The sequence below is a fragment of the Eptatretus burgeri genome, chromosome 8, assembly GCF_056783735.1.
Source record: "Eptatretus burgeri isolate ZD-2024b chromosome 8, Ebu_testis_v1, whole genome shotgun sequence".
In the NCBI taxonomy this organism is placed as follows: Eukaryota; Metazoa; Chordata; class Myxini; order Myxiniformes; family Myxinidae; genus Eptatretus; species Eptatretus burgeri.
In genome coordinates this window covers 63,552,187-63,571,612 of record NC_140968.1, presented here as the reverse complement: position 1 = coordinate 63,571,612, position 19,426 = coordinate 63,552,187, and the positions used below count along the sequence as shown (strand labels likewise).

Sequence of the window (19,426 nt, the reverse complement as noted above, 5' to 3'; positions counted from 1 at the left end):
AAAAGGCTCAGTTCAGTTCTGCATCCGCTGGGGCATTCGTTGGAGTTTTGCTAGAGTCTTGAGTTCGGTGTACGAGGAGGATTTACAGACTGAGAGCTTTTTCACGAGTCTGTGGGTGGTGGTGCATGGCCGTTCTTCGTTGGTGGAGCGATCCGTCTGGTCGATCCCGATAACGACCGAGGACATCCGACCTCGACTGGGTCTCTCGCTGGGTCCTGTCCGCGACCCTGATCCCCACCCTGGGACTCCATTCTGCTCCACTCCGGTTCCTCCACGGACACGAGCCCCACGCGTGTGACTGCGGGCCGAGCTCCACGACCATTGGCAGGTGCCACACCACGCAGCACCCCTCCCTCCAACGTGCAGGTACCCAGCCGAGCTGCGACCCCAGCTCGTCTCTCTCCCTGGCTGCGAGGTTCCTTGGAATTCACCTGGGTTTATTTTTGTCTGAGTGCGCGTCTGAGTCTGTGGCACCATCTTTAAGTAGAACTGTTTAAGTGTTTGGTTATTGCAAATCTTGCCTGTATTCCCATGATAAGTCTGCTCTGAGTCCTTTTGCAAGTGATTGTAAATCAATTATTGTAGAAATGTTCCCAGTTCGTTTTTGTCTTTTCCTCCATTGGTCCAGCATGGCTCGAATCTGAGCTTAGGCGGGTTTTTATACCCGAAATTCCGTTCATTCCAGCCGGTACGACTTTGGCAGTTCCACTCGACTGCACGCGAACCAGAGTTGGGAGTCAGTAGTTGGAACTTTACCATAGTCAGTAGAGTGACCCGGTTTGAGCAAGACGTGCCGAGAGCGTGGTTCCCCGGTAGACGACTCCGCATGGTTGATGAGGTAAATTTGTTCTAGACAAAAAGACCCTATGCTACGTGGTGGAGGTATTGGCATCCACGGTCAGTTAAGTGACCCGCCGCCTCACGGAGTTATCCGTGAGCGACGGTCTACAATTCCAGGAGTCTGGTGGGAGACGACATAACTTCCCCCACCTAGCAGTCGTTCTCACCACCGGTCCCCAGCCCGCAACTATATATATATATATATATATATATATATATATATATATATATATATATATATATATATATATATATATATATATATATACACATATATATTGTTGTGGTTACCAGATTCGCAAACCACCATTCAGGTCCCTTAGGTGAGGTATCTCGGTAAGTACATGTGTAGTTAGGCCCAAACCCGTTGTCTAGTGGGAATACATGTCATTTATGCGTGCTGCGACTCTTCAGGATAGCCGTTTTTCTTTTACTATCTTTAATTTGGACCAACCGCCATGATTACCACCACAATCACAACATCAACCACCAACCACAACGCCGCTTCACCACAACCGCCACGACCTTCCCGTCACACCTCGCAACCGTAGCATCGCCACCGTTCTTGCCCCGCTGTGGGTACCGGTGTTGGACTCGTGCAGGGCGCGCGTCGAACAGCGTGTACAAAATCACGGATTTTGTGCTTCAAAAACGGATCAAAAACGACACACGCCCACTTTTTGCCGTCCAATCGGTGAGCGAGGGGCGAATTGGCCCCGCCCCCAGGGCGATCGATATATGCAAATTTATGGATCAAAAAGCCTTCACGCCCACTTTTTCTCGGGCCAATGGGGAGCGAGGTGAAAGGTCGAAGGGAGGGGGTCAAAGATGAGAGGGCGAAGCTGCAGGGCGGATAAAAGGACCGTGTTCGTCAGTAGACGAGGAGAGTCCAGAGGCGGAGAGTAGGAGAGTAGGAGAGTCGGAAACAGAGAGTCAAGACTTCGCGGGCGGTGGAGCTGCTCGTCGTGTGCGTTGGAGTCGGAACGGAGGGGACGGAGCGGTGGAAAGGCGGCGACACCAGACGAGGGGGTGCTCGCGTCGTGCAGGGAGCTGCACCCGAGGGAGGCCGACAGCGCGACCTGGCCGAGGTGGAGACGCTCATCGCGGGATAATAAAGATCCTCTATACCCCGAGCATCAGCAACCCCCTCCTGTTTCCCCCCGCGCTGAGATAGTGCGACCAAGGGGGCCCCTTTCCCACCCCCTACCAGACACCCTCCGCGAGGCCCGCGGAGTTGAGGCGCCATCGCCGCTCCGCGTCTCATCACCAGACGGGTAGGCGCGACCCGGTCTCGGCCTCAGGCCCGCCTCATCCTTGAGGGTATTTCTTTTCCTTGGTTTTGGGTATGTGTTGTCGGCGCCGTCTGTGAAGTAGAATTGTATAAGTGTTGCCGTGTGCTCGGTAGTCGGTATTAGCTCTGCATTGTGTCTTCGCTTTTACATTTGCTTTTTGGTGTAAATTGAATTGTGTTTTTCTTTTCTGTGTGCTTTTGGTGGAATTGTATATGTGCGCTTTCCGTTCATCGCGAATAAATGTGCTTTGTGTTGAACTGTTCTCCCGCTTCGCTTCGTCATTTCTCCCATTGAATCCTCATCTTGCTTCACGTAAAGGGTTGGTAGTGGGCTGAATACGCCCGATAATTAATCGAACCGTCGAGGTCGACGATAACACCGCTCGGTTATTCTGATAGTACGGAACGGGTCGCTTAAGTGGCCCATGTCCGAAGTCGACCTGCGGCGAGGTGCGATCGCCCGGTCTACCCTCCGCGTGGGTACTTAGGTAGGTCGAATTTGGCGAGCAACCCTATCCCACGCGGGGGCTGATTGGCTCGATCGCGGTGAGACCGAAAGGTCCACCCGTGACTGGTTCCCGGCGTTAGTCCGAGAGGGTCACGACTGGATTGTCCGTCCGGTGGGCGACGTGCCGCGATTCGAGTTACGTGGCCGTCAGCACGCCGGCGGGCGCGATTCCGCAACACTGGTGTCAGGTCGTGCGATACAAATTCATCGCCCTCCTCACGGCACTGGTAACGGAGAACAGGAAAACGGGCTCTCCTGTCTCCAGCTAAATTCACGGGAATCGGTCCAGGGGTGAGAGAAGCGACCCCCGATTCCCTCCAAATTACGAGCGAGCGAAATTAACCCTTCACGAGAAGCAAGATGGCGTCTCAAGGCGAGCGGGAGCCGGGGGTATTAGAAATGGATGTAGAATGTGTAGGATCCATGGTCCAGGATGGAATCCCCGTGCAGGAAATGTTGATTGTGCAAGAACACGAACTCGCCCAACTGAACCCAGAGCCCGAAATGGGTGCGGCAGCGGCCGCAGTGTATGACACCTTCCCCCCCCCCTCTCCACCAAAACCCCTCCCCAACCCTTGCCGAAACGGCTCAGCTGAGTGCATCCGACATGGCCCAGCTATGCGCCATGCTGGCGGCAATGAACGAAAAGATGGATGCGAATGCACAAAAAATGGATGCGAATACACAAAAAATGGATGAAAAGATGGATACAAACACAAATGAAATGAAAAACGAAATGAAAGGCATGAACGAAAAGATGGATACAAATACAAATGAAGTGAAAACGACGATGGATGCGAATACACAGCACATGAAGGAAGAAATGAAAAAGCTACGGGGTGAGACGCAGAACATGGGCCGATGCCTGCAGGCGGGCATGAAGGCCGTGACAAAGGAAATAATAGTTGAGACAAGGGAGGTAAAGGGTGAAGAGTTGGCAGAGACACGGGAGATAGAAAAAATAGAGGAAAGACTATACGAGGAAGACGGGGTAAGTGACGCACACACACACACAGAGGTAGTGGAGGATAATGGGGGTGAGCTCGCGGAGCGTGTTGGGACCCGGTGCGAGCACCTGGATGGCCTCCTCCAGGAACGAGGGGAGGGAGTATGCCCCCTTGAGGTGAGTCACGACCAGGTGAGTTCGGTCGTGCTTTGCGAGGTTGAGGGGAGGAGTGCTGTGGACGGGTGCACGGAGAGCTTGGGGGGTATAGAGGCCCCGGAGACCCTTGTGGGGACACAAATCCCCAGTGTGGTTGTCCCTGTGTGTGTGGTGCAGTGTGTGGAAGCGACCCCGTGTGTGAGTGGTGTGGTGGCGATGGAGCCAGAGTACGTGCGTCCCAGCACGCCGTGCGTGGGTGAGGCACCGTGTGTGAGTGAGGCCGTGTGTGTGAGTGAAACGGCCAATGTGAGTGAGGCACCGCGGGTTAGTGCCCCCGCGTGTGTGGGTGAGGCACCGTGTGTGGATGAGGCACCGCGGTTGAGTGCCCCCGCGTGTATGAGTGAGGCACGGTGTGTGGATGAGGCACAGCGGTTGAGTGCCCCCGCGTGTGTGAGTAGTATGGTTTGTGTGAGTAGTGAGGCACGCGTGAGTGAACGGCCGTGTGCAAGGTCGCTGTGTGCAAGGGAGACCGTGTGTGTGAGAGAGCGGTACGAGAGGGAGATGTCGGTTGGCATGCGGGAGCACGCAGCCGCGTCTCCCGGTGTGAATGTGATGGAGTGGACTGTGTGCGTCGTAACACGCAGGTATGCGTGTGTGGAATGGAGACGGAGACGGCGACAGAGGAGAGAAAGCCGGGTAGCGGCTGTCGTTGTTTCGCGGACCGTGCCGGGTTCACCCAGCAGTGAGCACGCGGTTTGTGCTGTGCAACGCACGAGACCACCACGTGCTCGCTTGCGAGAGTGAAGTCCCGGTCCGGAAACGCACGCGGTGGATTTGCCGATCCCGCGGACGGACAAAGTTTAGGCAGGTAAACGGATTTGGACCGGACGGGTTCTCCACGCGATCGTGTGTGTTAAGCTCCAACGGGCAAAGCACGTGTTCGCGTGGGGAACCCCTCGAGACGTGTGGCTTGTGTTTTTTTTTTATGTGCACGGTGACGCCATGGCTGCATGTGGGGTTGGAATCCGGCAGGAGGGGTATCTCTGCCGGATGGTCCCGTCCAAGGAGGGACGAGGAACACGTGCAGCTGCATGACGTCACGGGCAGTTGCAAAGTGCAAAGAGCGCGAGTTGCCGCGCAGGTGCTGCGCATGGGGAAAAAAAAAAAAAAAGGAAAAAGCAAGCCTCACTTTCGGGTGCACAGGATTCCTGGGCAAGGGGTGAAAGACCCCCTTAACCAGGGCACAGGATGGAAACTAGTTAGGGGGAAGGGTTAGCTTAGTTAGACCGACTTCATGGGGCAGGGGTAAGTCCTCATGGAGTCCGTGGAATGGATTAGTTAGAGGGATTGTAGCCAGATTTAGGTTGGGAAATAAAATGGGATTATTTTGGAGACAGAAACAGACTTTGGATGTGTAGTGGGGACGTAGTTTAGCTACGTAGTGTTAAATGGAGCGTGCTATAGTTTAAGGGACGACGTGGGAGCACGAGTTAGTTAGGGGATGTAGTTAGAAGGATGGCAGAGTTCAGTGGTGTGTGTGTTTAAGAGTTGGTGAGTGAAGTGGAAGCATGAGGTGAGTACTCGTTGAGTGAGTGAGGCCAGCGGGTCTGTGTGTGTGGAGTGAATGGGGAATGCATGGTGCGATGAGTGATTGGGGGGAGGAGTGACTCCCGCCCAAGGGACCCCCGGGGTCAGAGTAAAGTGAGTTAGCTGGGTTAGTCAAATTGAAATATGGAGGTCGTTTTGTTGTTGGTGGGAAAGTAGGCTCGAGACCCATTTGGAGGGGTGCAGGAGCCCTGTTGACGGGCTTGGGGGCGTGGCTGCGAAAGGTGAGTATCGCTGAGTGGGTACCCCGGGCACCAGGCTAGTCGGCCGCGGTAGGCCATGGGCCCATGGGGGGCCGGGATAGAGTAGTGGGCACGGGTGCGCCTGCTTGGTGCGGGGGCCCGGGGCACCATTAGCCGCGTGGGCAGTGTTGTGGGCACGGGTGACCCTCGGAAAGGGGCCCGGGAGGCCGGCCTGCCACGTGTGCGTTTCAGGGGAGGTGCCATGGGGGCACTCCCGGTGTTAGGGAGCTGGTAGGCTCGGAGGCAGTGTAGTGCCCGGGGTGCCATAGCGGGAGATTCGGCAGAGGGTCGTGCCTGCCAAAGGGAGCCACGTGTCCCAGCCATGAGACCGTGTGAGGGCACGGAGAGAAAATTGGGGGGCGAGGCCCGAAATTGTGAGGACACCAACACAGGCGACGGGAATCTGGGTTGTTAGAACCAATAGTTTAAGCGAGAGGCGCTTGTTGAAAGCCCCGGGGTAGTTTAACAGTTAAATGGTTAGGGTAGATTAGGAGATGTACCCCTCCGCACCATCCATCCCCTCGCTCTCGTTGTGGGCCGCTGGACCCACTTTGGGTTAGATCGCCGAACTCTGGGGAGGCCATTCTGAGGCTTGAGTTGGGCCTCGACACAGGACGCTAGCTCTCCCTTGTTCCCCTCCGGGAAGGGAACGTAGGGGTTGGGAGTAGGCTAGGTGACAGGATAGGTTAGCCGAACAAAGACGATAAAGGGGGTTAGGGGACGATTTATAAAGGGGAAGTAAAAATAAAAACAACAAAAAAATAAGTTGGGGCTAAATTGGGGTTTGACAAATTAAGGGAGTGGGTATGTACAGTGACAGGCAAAGGCGATAGGTGGGAGGGAGACAGGTAGGTAGGTCCGAGCCCGCCTTCCAAGTGGCCAGCACCACCGCACTCCCTCCACCAACCTCCACTGAACGGCAAGAGCTGGCCAACTTCATCGGCTGGCCGTGTTTTGCTTCAAGGCGGAGGCCGGCCAACTTCGTCTGCAGCTGCTGTGCTGCAAGGCCTGTGCCGGCTGGATCGTCTGCAGCTGCTGTGCTGCAAGGCCTGTGCCGGCCAGTTCATCTGCTGGCTGTTTTTCTTCAAGGCCTGTGCCGGCCAGTTCATCTGCCGGCTGTGTTTGCCTGCAACGGCCTGGTTCTGTGGGCTGAGTTTGCCTGCAGCGGCCTTCTTCTGCGGGCTGTGTTTGCCTGCTTGCCTTTGCCATGCCATGCCCACTGCCCACGTTCACCAGCCCCGTTCAATTTTTGCTTTGCCCCCCCCTGTTCATTTCCATGTGCGCCAGGATCCGCAAGGCAACAGTTTGCAAGCTGCAAGAACTGCCCTGTTGGCAGCTACAACACGGGCCTGCAGTGGCGGCCCGTGCACCGTGTTTGTGTTCATGCATCCATTCGTTGTGCTCATTGCGTGTGCCACTTGAGCTGGCACGGAGACTGCGTTTGTGCAGCCCATGCACCGTTGTGGTTCACTGCGTTCAGTTCAAAAGGGAAGGCCTTGGACTGCGTGTGAGCAGCCAGCCACGTTCCCTGTCACCTGCATTGTTTGAGCCAGAGACTGCATGCGGGCAGCCTGGCTCCCTGCTAACTGCTTTCTTTTGCAGAGTTCAATGATCCTGGGCCATGGTTTAGTGTAAAATTTGTAAGTTAAGGTTAAGATGTACTGTAAATATGAGTGCGCCCCCGGCATGTATGTCTTAGCGCCGGCAATTTTATTTAAGTCGTCCGTGTGAGTGAGTTTGTTTAGATAGTTACGCAGCCCTCAGGTTATTTATTTTGGGGACACGAATACCATGAATGTCGCACTCAGGGATCCGTAGGTAAAATGTACTAGGGGAAAACTACACATGATGGCACACGAAAATTTGACGACTCGGGACGAGTCTGAAAAAGGGAAGGGGGTAGTGTTGTGGTTACCAGATTCGCAAACCACCATTCAGGTCCCTTAGGTGAGGTATCTCGGTAAGTACATGTGTAGTTAGGCCCAAACCCGTTGTCTAGTGGGAATACATGTCATTTATGCGTGCTGCGACTCTTCAGGATAGCCGTTTTTCTTTTACTATCTTTAATTTGGACCAACCGCCATGATTACCACCACAATCACAACATCAACCACCAACCACAACGCCGCTTCACCACAACCGCCACGACCTTCCCGTCACACCTCGCAACCGTAGCATCGCCACCGTTCTTGCCCCGCTGTGGGTACCGGTGTTGGACTCGTGCAGGGCGCGCGTCGAACAGCGTGTACAAAATCACGGATTTTGTGCTTCAAAAACGGATCAAAAACGACACACGCCCACTTTTTGCCGTCCAATCGGTGAGCGAGGGGCGGGTGGCCCCGCACCCAGGGCGATCGATATATGCAAATTTATGGATCAAAAAGCCTTCACGCCCACTTTTTCTCGGGCCAATGGGGAGCGAGGTGAAAGGTCGAAGGGAGGGGGTCAAAGATGAGAGGGCGAAGCTGCAGGGCGGATAAAAGGACCGTGTTCGTCAGTAGACGAGGAGAGTCCAGAGGCGGAGAGTAGGAGAGTAGGAGAGTCGGAAACAGAGAGTCAAGACTTCGCGGGCGGTGGAGCTGCTCGTCGTGTGCGTTGGAGTCGGAACGGAGGGGACGGAGCGGTGGAAAGGCGGCGACACCAGACGAGGGGGTGCTCGCGTCGTGCAGGGAGCTGCACCCGAGGGAGGCCGACAGCGCGACCTGGCCGAGGTGGAGACGCTCGTCGCGGGATAATAAAGATCCTCTATACCCCGAGCATCAGCAACCCCCTCCTGTTTCCCCCCGCGCTGAGATAGTGCGACCAAGGGGGCCCCTTTCCCACCCCCTACCAGACACCCTCCGCGAGGCCCGCGGAGTTGAGGCGCCATCGCCGCTCCGCGTCTCATCACCAGACGGGTAGGCGCGACCCGGTCTCGGCCTCAGGCCCGCCTCATCCTTGAGGGTATTTCTTTTCCTTGGTTTTGGGTATGTGTTGTCGGCGCCGTCTGTGAAGTAGAATTGTATAAGTGTTGCCGTGTGCTCGGTAGTCGGTATTAGCTCTGCATTGTGTCTTCGCTTTTACATTTGCTTTTTGGTGTAAATTGAATTGTGTTTTTCTTTTCTGTGTGCTTTTGGTGGAATTGTATATGTGCGCTTTCCGTTCATCGCGAATAAATGTGCTTTGTGTTGAACTGTTCTCCCGCTTCGCTTCGTCATTTCTCCCATTGAATCCTCATCTTGCTTCACGTAAAGGGTTGGTAGTGGGCTGAATACGCCCGATAATTAATCGAACCGTCGAGGTCGACGATAACACCGCTCGGTTATTCTGATAGTACGGAACGGGTCGCTTAAGTGGCCCATGTCCGAAGTCGACCTGCGGCGAGGTGCGATCGCCCGGTCTACCCTCCGCGTGGGTACTTAGGTAGGTCGAATTTGGCGAGCAACCCTATCCCACGCGGGGGCTGATTGGCTCGATCGCGGTGAGACCGAAAGGTCCACCCGTGACTGGTTCCCGGCGTTAGTCCGAGAGGGTCACGACTGGATTGTCCGTCCGGTGGGCGACGTGCCGCGATTCGAGTTACGTGGCCGTCAGCACGCCGGCGGGCGCGAATCCGCAACAATATATATATATATATATATATATATATATATATATATATATATATATATATATACATACATATATATATATATATATATACATACATATATATATATATATATATATACATACATATATATATATATATATATATACATACATATATATATATATATATATACATACATATATATATATATATATATATACATATATATATATATATATATATATATATATATATATATATATATATATATATATATATATATATACACACATCTTCATGAGGCAGGCAAGACCCCACATTCATGATATGTATACATGGAAAGGGATAGAGAATGGGAATGGCGGGGGGGGGTGGTGGGGGGCATCTCGGAATTCAGTAATTTTTGCTTAATTAATATGTAAATGGCCCTTGGAATCAGGAAATAAATTTAAAACCCAAAAGCTCAATCGTAGATATTTACCTGCATTGTGAAATTGCATTGCCACTTGAAGGATCACTTACCTAACTGCCCAATAAGCTTCAGTAAGAATCTGAAACCTCTCATTAATTATAAATAAATGTAAACAACTGAGATATAATGTGCAATGATGGTGCAATATACGCACAGATTTCTTCCACCAGTGACCTCTTCTTTAACCTTCAATACATAACATCAATGTCATCCACACCCAGTGCACTTATACCCAGCAGCAAATTGTTGTAAAACCCTATAAAAATAAAAATAAAAAAACAGCTGAACGAGTTTGTGTTTAATCTTCTGTAGACTTCCTTGTTGCAGTTATATTTATTCTTTTATGAAAGAGGAGATTCTCATTTTTTTAACATTTCATTAAGAGCACAGAAAGGGCTTTTCGTAGAAAGAGTGACAATATTGCACGTACTAAACTGGTCTTCACACACCGGTGGATTTCTAATCAAATTGAACAAATGTCAATGTTCGACCGAAAACATATTTACATTTTTCTTGAACCAAAAATGAACAAAAGCTTTGTCATCTACATCATTCCCTATACACACTGGTATCATTACCATACACAGTCCAGGCTTGCCCTGCTGCTGGCTGTTGAAAAATTAATCAGGAACAGAGTTTCCATTCCAGATTCCTTGCAAGCAAATGAAGGAAGCAAAGTTAAAGCAAACAATATTCTCTGCCCAAGCGTTTTTTTTTGCATATTATCATATCGTGAGAGGTGCAATTAACTGAGTTTTTGGTGGGATTTCCCCCCCCCCCCCTTTTTTTGCACAATAACGTTTCAGTTGACGCAAACGCTGTTTACGCAAAACAAAATCTCAAGGAGATACCATCCAGAGTCAAAGCCTCAACAGTACATCTCAATAAGGCAAATAAAACAAGGTTGTGGATTATCTCCCATGGATCAAGCAATTTTGCAAAACCCTGAACCCCAAGTTCAAATTGTAATCTCCACTTGTCCTCTGCTGCGACTGACCAAATAACTCTGACAAATTTGAAAGAGCCAGGATACCTCAGAAACGCATTCACCGGCAATTTCCCAAAAGGTGCAATTATGAACAACACATGACCAGGGAAGGGGGGAAATTGAGGAAATCTGTCATTCCACTCCAAAACCACAGTAGCAGGTAATGTAAAATTGTTGGACATGCACAATATCAAATGGATTTTCAGGAGGAAATATTTTAGCGCTCACCCATAAAATATAATTTTCAACCGTTTTGTACAGTTATAGACAGTATTCTCTTTGGAAGAGAGCACTTTGTATGTTATAAAGAAGTGAAACACGACTCAGAGATGTGGCTTTTATGGTGAGGCAGCAGGTGTAGCCATTACAAATGATGTTCTTCTTTTGCATGTTAATATCAGCGAATTCTTTATAGGGAAAGGTTCTTAGTTTAGGTAAGGGAACTATGTTCTGAGTTTTACAATTTCAATAAAATGGAATAGAGGATATTGTGAAATTAACATCATTTGAACAGGAATCCTTTAAATTATAATGTATATTATACAATTAATAAATAGAATTGTCAGACGTGTGTGTGTGCGTGTGTGCGTGTGTGCGTGTGCGTGTGCGTGTGCGTGTGCGTGTGCGTGTGCGTGTGCGTGTGTGCAGAAGAAATATGTACTCAACACATTGTGGGTAGAAACTACTGTAACTGGAAGGGCACTCAGTAGAGCGCATACCTCCGTCACATAATTCCTGATCCAAGAGAATATATCGGGCCCAATACATTTTTGAAATATCATGCTGTGCAGTCCTATATCCTTTTTTGACCCTATCTCACAATGGTCTGTGCCGGAATGGCGACCCATCCAGGATTGTGTCCAATAGCCAAGGAGACTGCTTAAGCAGCACCAACGCTCTGCACAGAGTATGGTCCCAATCGCCTCTCCTCTCCTCCTCTCAATGGTGAAGAATCACTTAAAAACAAACAATTATCGTATCCAGATCCGGAATCGGATAGCTTCACTAAAAATTAAATAATTCGTTCTTGTCACACACCAAACCTGTCCACCAAGTTTTGTCCGAATCCGTCCACAACTTTTTGAGATATCGTGCTGTATATAATTTTTGGCCCGATTTATCTGGTGACGAATCACTTAAAAAATTCTAGTAGTCAGATCCGGATCCGGATCTTCACCAAAATCTAATCAGTTCGTCCTTGTCACACACCGAACCCATCCACAAAATTTCATCTGGATCTGTCCACCACTTTTTGACATATCCTGCACACAAACAAACAAACAGACAAACAAACAAGAAATCGTGCCAAGCACGACACTTGTAAAATCCATAAAACAAATTTGACCTCAAAAATAATTGGTGGTAGAATTCAATGACCAAATATGCAATTCCTCTTCAAATTTCAAGTGAATCGGATGAAAATTGACAATTTTAGCAATTCTGCCTATGTTGACCTTTTGGCCGATGTAGACCTCCAAAATGATTGGTGGTTGAATTCAGTGACATCTATCTATATTTCCAGCAATCTATGTGTGTGTCTGTGTGTGTGTCTGTGACCGCTGTTTCTTGACAACCACTAGTCCGATCGAATTTAAACTTTCCAGCTATATTGCTGGGGACCTGAGAATGTGCCTTTTCAAGGTTTGATATTAATCGGACAAGTGCTTCCCAAGTTATGGACATTTATTTACCAAACGAATGACAAGACACGTTGCTGCGGCCATTTATTTACCAAACCAATGACAAGACACGTTCCTGCGTAGGCATGGCCAATGGGGAAAGGACGCCTTAGTTACCGTGACATAGGAGTGGCAATAGTCAATGGCAGCGAATGTCATGGCAAGCAAAGACAGGGAGGTAAACTTGATTTTAATTAACTCTGTGTCTGTAAATATCACAGCAGTTGTTACTTCAATGAAAGCGATAATTCGTGGAATGCATCTGAACATTCCGTACGGGCACGCACCACTTCCGGATAGTGATGACTCACTGTATTCCAATAATTTCTCGATTTCTTATGCGCATTTATAGATAAACACAATGCCCCAATCCAATCGTCGTTTATGAGAGCGAAGGAACGGCCTGTGTGGTTGTTTGAAATGTTTTTTTTTTGGTTTGCATGTACGGCCATGCACGTATGGGCACACGAGAGCGAAGGAACGGCCTGTGTGGCTGTTTCTGGCGCACGGTTTGAAAGTTGTATTTTTTTTTTCCACATACGGCCACGCACATACGGGCATGCACGTACAGGCATGCACTAGTGATAGCAAATCCTCTTCAAATTTCAAGTCAATGGGTTGAAAATTGAGGATTTTAGAAATCTCCTCTAAGTTGTTGACCTTTGGCCTATGTTGACCTTTTGGACTAGTTTGACCTCAAAAACAATAGGCTTCTTCCTTATGACAAACTCTACCTTAGGGTGAAGTTTCATGAAGATCGGTTAAAAATTGTGACCTGTAGGTGACAAACCAGACAGACAGACAGACAGACAGACAGAGAGAGACAGACAAACAGATAGAATAACAAAATTGACTGACTAATATACTCGAAAAATCTTCGATTTTGCAACTAACAAACAGACAGAGAGGGGTGAAAACATAACCTCATTCACCTTCAGCGGTGGAGGTAATAATGCACTTGAATTGCATGTTGGTGTCAGTCGAGTCAAATGAGAATCTTTTTGCGTGATCCAAAACCACCATCCTATGGCAGAGCAAAATACGATAAGCATTCAAAATGTTTCACAATAGCCCAAGAAACGGCAATACAGTACATATCTTTTCAATCTGAAGGTAATTTGTAAGGAAATATTTTTTTCTGAACCAAGTAAATGACTGACGGGATAGCTGAGGCATCCTTTTGAGCTGTCAAGCTTGCCTGGGTTCGAATTTTGGGCCAAAATTAAACTGTCACCGTGGTGTTTCGCTTTTACAGGGTGTGTGCGCCATTCATCCGGTGGACATTAAGTCAGAAAACCGATCTACAAGCACCGGTTGTTGGTGGTCGTTAAAGATCCCATGGTGTCCTTCAGGAAGAGAAGGTGAGTTATCGCCGGGAACCTGAACAAATTACAAATTCCTGTCGCCTTCAGTGGAGTTTCCTGCGATGGAGTGTCGATCGGTCCAGGATTGATTCTAAATTTGAAAGGTTTCTCGACTCGTCATGAAAGTCCCAAAGCTGAGTGAAGAGAATGGGCCTCCATTCTATTATTGATTATACGTACTTATACTGTATACTGGAAAAAGGCGAATAAACATTGGCCTTTCTTGAGTGATTGTGTATTATTCTGAGAACTTAAACCGAAATGCCCCACATACTGTGCAACCTCCTCCCCCAACCCCTTTTTGAACTATCAACCATCCTTGTGCAACCACCTCTGGTTGTCAATAACACATGTGCAAGATCGACGATGATGGTGTGTAATCAAAATCTACCTTATTAGATTTTCGTTCGGATCCGGATCCAGATAACACAATTTTTAAAGCGATTCTTCACCATTGGGTGATGGGGCCAAAAACGATGATATAGCACGATATTTCAAAAAATTGTGGACGAGTAATGAACAAACTTGGTGGATGAGTTGGTGAGGTGACAAGAAAAAGCCGATTCGATTTTGGTTCAGGTCTGGAACTAGATCCGGCCTATCAGTAAACTGTTGTAAACAAAACAAAACGAAATGTAAACTGTTCAGCCTGGTGGAGGTATGCGCTTTACCGGGCGCTGAAAACATTATTTTGCTCTCAATTTTGTACTTCAAACTCCTGCTATCAGAAAACGTTTTCAACTCTGCTCCCTTTCTCAGCTCCAAGCCTGCTCCTGACACCAAACGAAAAGCTAGTAGTTAAAAACAAACACCCCCCCCCTCCAAAAAAAAAAAACCAACAACAATATCTCTTTTTTGTGATTTATCATCACTTGGTGGTTAGAAACTGCTTCCCATATCCCAGCCTCCCGCTCCTCTCACTTTTCCTTCATTAATTACCCAAGTGGGGTATGGAACCACTGCTCCAGAGAACCAACTTGTAACAGATGAAAGTGACAGGTTGTACTCTTGCCAATACTCTGGGAGCAGAGTCAAGTGGAATCAAATGAGCAAACTCATCACTCTTGCCAACAGCTGGTCAGTAACTCAAATACCAGTAGTTGTTTTGCACAATTCTATGAACCGCTATATACAGTATAATGGAGGAAATGTATGTTGTATGTTTCATCTACTCTCCCGACAGGATTTGACCTCAGAAGCTGAAACTTTCAGGGATTCATGAGGGCACCCTGAAGCTGTGTGTGTACAAGTTTCATTTGATTCCATCAAGTTTTCAAAAAAAAAAAAAATTGCCCATCTTGGCATTCTCTTCCTTTGGTGGAAGGAGGGAGGGTGCAAGTGTAATCATCTGAGCTCTATAACCATGATGTGTGTGTGTATATACATATACATATATATATATATATATATATATATATATATATATATATGTGTGTAATCCGGGTTAATTTTGTTTTCGGGAGCGATCGAGGCAGCGATCTGTTGCCGATACACTGCCAAAATAACAGGATGTGTCAGAAGAACGTGCTGCATGCTTGAAACAAGATCGCCTGTGGAGTGGCTACTCTGTGATGGTATTAATAATCATAACGATAATAACATGAGCTCCCCCCCCCCTCCCAGAGGGAGTGGGTGCTTCTCGTGACTTATGAGAGAAAAGCAAGATTAAACGATTATTATTAAAAAGGAAAACATCAAACAGGCCCAGGGAAGGAATTGTAAAGAGGAAAGTTTTTGTCCAAAACAAAGGAAGAAAACTAGTATGTTTGAAGAAGAATGGAAAAAAAGTCTTAACACTTAAAGATAGTGTCATTCTGTGTCGGTGGACAGGGAGAACAACGGATGGGATGAACAGAAAGTTGATCGAGGTATGCTACCCACCATGGGAAGCAAGCAGACATTAACCCTTCGTCAAAACAAATAAAGGGGGAACAATTTAGCGTGGGTTACAACCGATGTTTTAGTTACAAACAGTTACACAAAAGGCCAACATCTTTAGAATTTGGAGCCAGGATAATTGGATTTTTGGAAAACGTGGCATTGAAATCATTTCCAGCTGTGGTCTTAGGTTGTTTCAGGCATGACGAGAGACCATCACAAAACTGCTCAACCATATGATGCAAACCATCCTCAAGCAGGCAATGCAAAGACTCAGTGTAAAACAGCTTGAATTACCACAGTTGCCGGGGATGCGATGTGGGTTGAGATACGTTTAACTCGAGACGTCAAAGAGGTCACCAAAACTAGCCCATCGGGTTGCAGCATTTGTAAGAAGGGGTTGTTTGTATAATGACTGACAGTGCACTATGCAGATGAAAAAAAAATTCAAATTATAGGTTATATGCATACGACAGTCGCAAGAAAAATGAAAATACAGCACAAGTTTCAATTCACGAAAACATTGCCATGTTTATCGCAGTCATAGATGGTATCAAGGTTTGCTCTTTAAGTACAGGTATTGAGGCTCATGGAAGAGCGGAAATACGGGGGCAATGGGTCAATGAACAGAAAGTGGAGCGAAAGGGAAACAGTGGGACAAGAACATTGAAAGGATCGAGAGAAGGTCATGTTTAAATACAATGCACAATGGTTAGGTTGTCACAGCTGGGATTGCAGTGCGTTTTTGCGCGTCCAGCCTTCGTTGCCTTAAGCTATACCCTGTGCAATAATTGCTCGCCCAATTAATACCATACGCACTGTTGGCGGTCGCAAGGCACCAAGCACCAAAGTAAAACTGATTAACAGCAGCAAATAAAACATACGCCGTTTGATCAAAAAGATCATCTAATACAGATGAACACAATTGGTACTTTCATCATTTCCTCTCCATAAACTGGTTCCTTGAGCCTCAGAACCAATCGCGCCTTTTGTGTATACAGTACACGGTTGTCTTTTTACAAATTAATGTCGTGCAGATGCCATTTTGCAAAGAATGTTTTATGGGAGAAAGGGTGACGTTATTGCTCAATGCTTAAAACAAGGCAAGAAGAGAGTTAGGGCTTGAGGGAGGGAGGGGGGTGGGGTGGAGAGAAAATCAAGGGATTAACCACCAAATGTTAGCTCCCGACTCCCCTCAATCCAAGCTTCATTAAGAGCAGACTGAATCCAAGCTTTAGAAAAGGGGAGGCGTTCCACTTGTCTCAAAAACTGGTCACAATACATGGCCAACATCATAGGTGCTTCTTGATTATCTGATGCACCAGGCCTTGACATCAAAATGATAAAACAACAAAATTGCTCAATTAGGTAAAATTGTTCGATTAAATTAGTCATTTCTGTCATTTTCCCTTTCAAAATGAGGATGGGGATCCAAACCCCATCCTCCTTCCTTCTGCACCATTTTCCTTGGATACACCTAAGAGAACGAGACAATATCGATGGGCGGTTCAAAACGTTATCAGAAAGAGATACGAAGACTATCCCAAGACCCAGAAAGGTATACCGATGCGTGTGTACTCGTTTGTGGATTGACTGACTGTTTGGAGTGACTGTATTGACTGAGGCCATGAATATAATGCTGTGGACAAATGTCGAGGTTATGGACCCAGCATTTGGAGAGGTTCTCGGCTGAAAGGGTTGAAACCTCTGAAGAACAGAGCCCAGCTGATCATGCAGGTCGTCGGAAAATCGGACAATTGCTTACAAGTTACGAAGGTTCTTACTTTAGGCTTCGCACGTTCTACATATGCAGGTTTCAGAGGTAGAACAGAGTCTTTCCAGGTCTCGGAGTATCCACCTCCATTTCAGCAACAGATCACGATTCATGCACCAAGTTGTGAAGTTTTCTGTTCTCAAAGTTTTGTTCTGAGGACTCTATTGAGGATCGTCACCGAGCCGCGGACAGCTTCCAACTGCAATTCATTTGTACTAATATTCCCAGGGATGGCTTTTAAGATCTCTGTGACATTCTTTGTCATCATTCCCGAAGCTCCAACTATCACTGGTACAACTTTGGCATTCTTCAGTTTCCAAGATCTTTTCACTTCATTCTTGAGGTCTTGGTATTTGGTCATTTTATTGATTTCTGCATCGTTTAGTCCAAAATCACTGGTATGAACACCTCACTTAGCAATGCCTTCTCTTTTTTGTACTTTGGTATGATATCCGGTCACAGTGCTTTGTTTTCTGTATTCAAGCTCGATCAGATCATCAGGTCGTACGTGAGCGGCACTTTCTCGTTTTCAATTCTTGCTTCTGGTTAATGTTTCCATGAGTTTTCTGGAATTGAGATATTGAGACTTTTGCAGACGTGCCAGTGGATTACTCCACAAACTTTACTGTGCCTCTGAGTGTACAGCTGTTCTGAATGAGTTGTTTTTTTTTTTTTACATCCTGATAGGAGGTGGCTCATACTTCCTGTTTCTACCTTGCAGAACCTACAATTGTTCCATCGACTCAGTGCTGCCATTTTTGTGCCTCCGCTGATTAAGTCGCTGGTGGCATTATGTTTATGGGTTGTCCGTCCGTCCATCCATCCATACGCCTGTCCGTAAATCCATGCCAATATTCTCTATTTTCTCTGCAACCGCTTATCCAATTGACATGAAAATTTTCACCATATGGGTCACCACTCATGTGGAATGTTTTAATGATAATTGTGATGACGTCATAGGTCACGTGGTGTGGCAGACATGTTAGAAAAAAGGAAAAACTTTGGACCCCTGCATCTCCGAAACCGCTCCATGGAAAAAATTGAAACTTGGCAAATTTGAAGTACTCCCCAAGGGAAACTTTGAGTCCTGTGAGGGGAAATTTTGATGATGTCATGGGTAGCTTCATGATGACGTCACTGCACATGTCGAAACGCTTTATCCAATCAGTATGAAACTTTTTTAGGGTCACCAAGGGCTAAATTGTATGGGGGGGGGAACCTGGGGTCTACTTTACGGTCCACTCCATAACTTCCAAAAAATCCCCCCCCAACCCCTACAATTAGCACCACAGGGCAGTTGTTGGGGGTAAAGAAAAAAAATCACTGCCAAACAATTTATGCCTTCGTAGTACGTGTATCTATTACTAAAAGGAACAGTGTCCGTCCGTCACATTTTATCCTGAAGGGTTCCTGCTGCCATGGGATAATAAAAATGGTACCATTGAAAGCTAATAATCGATTTACTTAGGAGAACAACAAAAGTAAAACAATACAACAATTGTGTGTAATAAAAACTATTTTTCATTTGTTAAAATTCATTTTATATTTTCATTAAGACTCACAGATAGACATGCAATCATGTTATGAAGTGAAACTTGTCTTTTTATTGAACCAATCAGCAAAGCAATGGGTAGGCACAGCTAGTGGCACATAAAATGTGGAAGTAGAAGAGGTCGATGTGCAGGAAGAGTCCATTGTAAGTGCCGTGACTGATGAGCCAACGTATAATAGCTATGACTCCATTGAGATCATGTAATGTGGTATGCATAAGAATATGAATGTGATAAATGACTTCATTGTATGAAGAAAAATGGAAGTTCGCGAGAGATGCAAAAACTTATAAACCACCACACAAAGAATGTTCCTTCCAACGAGTGCCTTCCTCGCACAAAGGAGGAGTTTAAAAAAAATGCCCAGGGTGTTTATTGGAGGAAATATGGTATATGTATGTATATATATATATATATATATATATATATATATATATATATATATATATATATATATAATCTCTGTGTGTGTGTCTGTCTGTGTGTGTGTCTGTCTGTCTGAGTCTGTGACCGCTGTTTCTCGACAACCACTCGACTGGTCCAATCTAATTGAAACTTGCCA

General features: G+C 47.2%; 2 protein-coding genes across 11 annotated transcripts in view; one reads left to right on the top strand and one right to left on the bottom strand.

Annotated features, from left to right (window-relative positions):
* The window catches only part of LOC147021881 (uncharacterized), a 158,361-nt gene extending 139,293 nt beyond the window's left edge, over positions 1 to 19,068 (top strand). For 3 of the 4 annotated variants that reach the window (XR_015060978.1, XR_015060980.1, XR_015060979.1), the window contains one exon: positions 13,554 to 14,107. Coding sequence is in view for 1 of the 4 variants with exons in the window: in XM_085892307.1 (XP_085748433.1) it covers positions 13,554 to 13,659; positions 18,036 to 18,091 (162 nt within the window). In the remaining 3 variants the exon portion in view is untranslated. Of the gene's footprint in view, positions 1 to 13,553; positions 14,108 to 18,035 lie in introns of those variants that run through there. The other variant, XM_085892307.1, reaches the window with a different exon arrangement.
* The window catches only part of LOC147021880 (protein FAM117A-like), a 269,319-nt gene that overhangs the window by 247,408 nt on the left and 2,485 nt on the right, over positions 1 to 19,426 (bottom strand). The window lies entirely within an intron of this gene.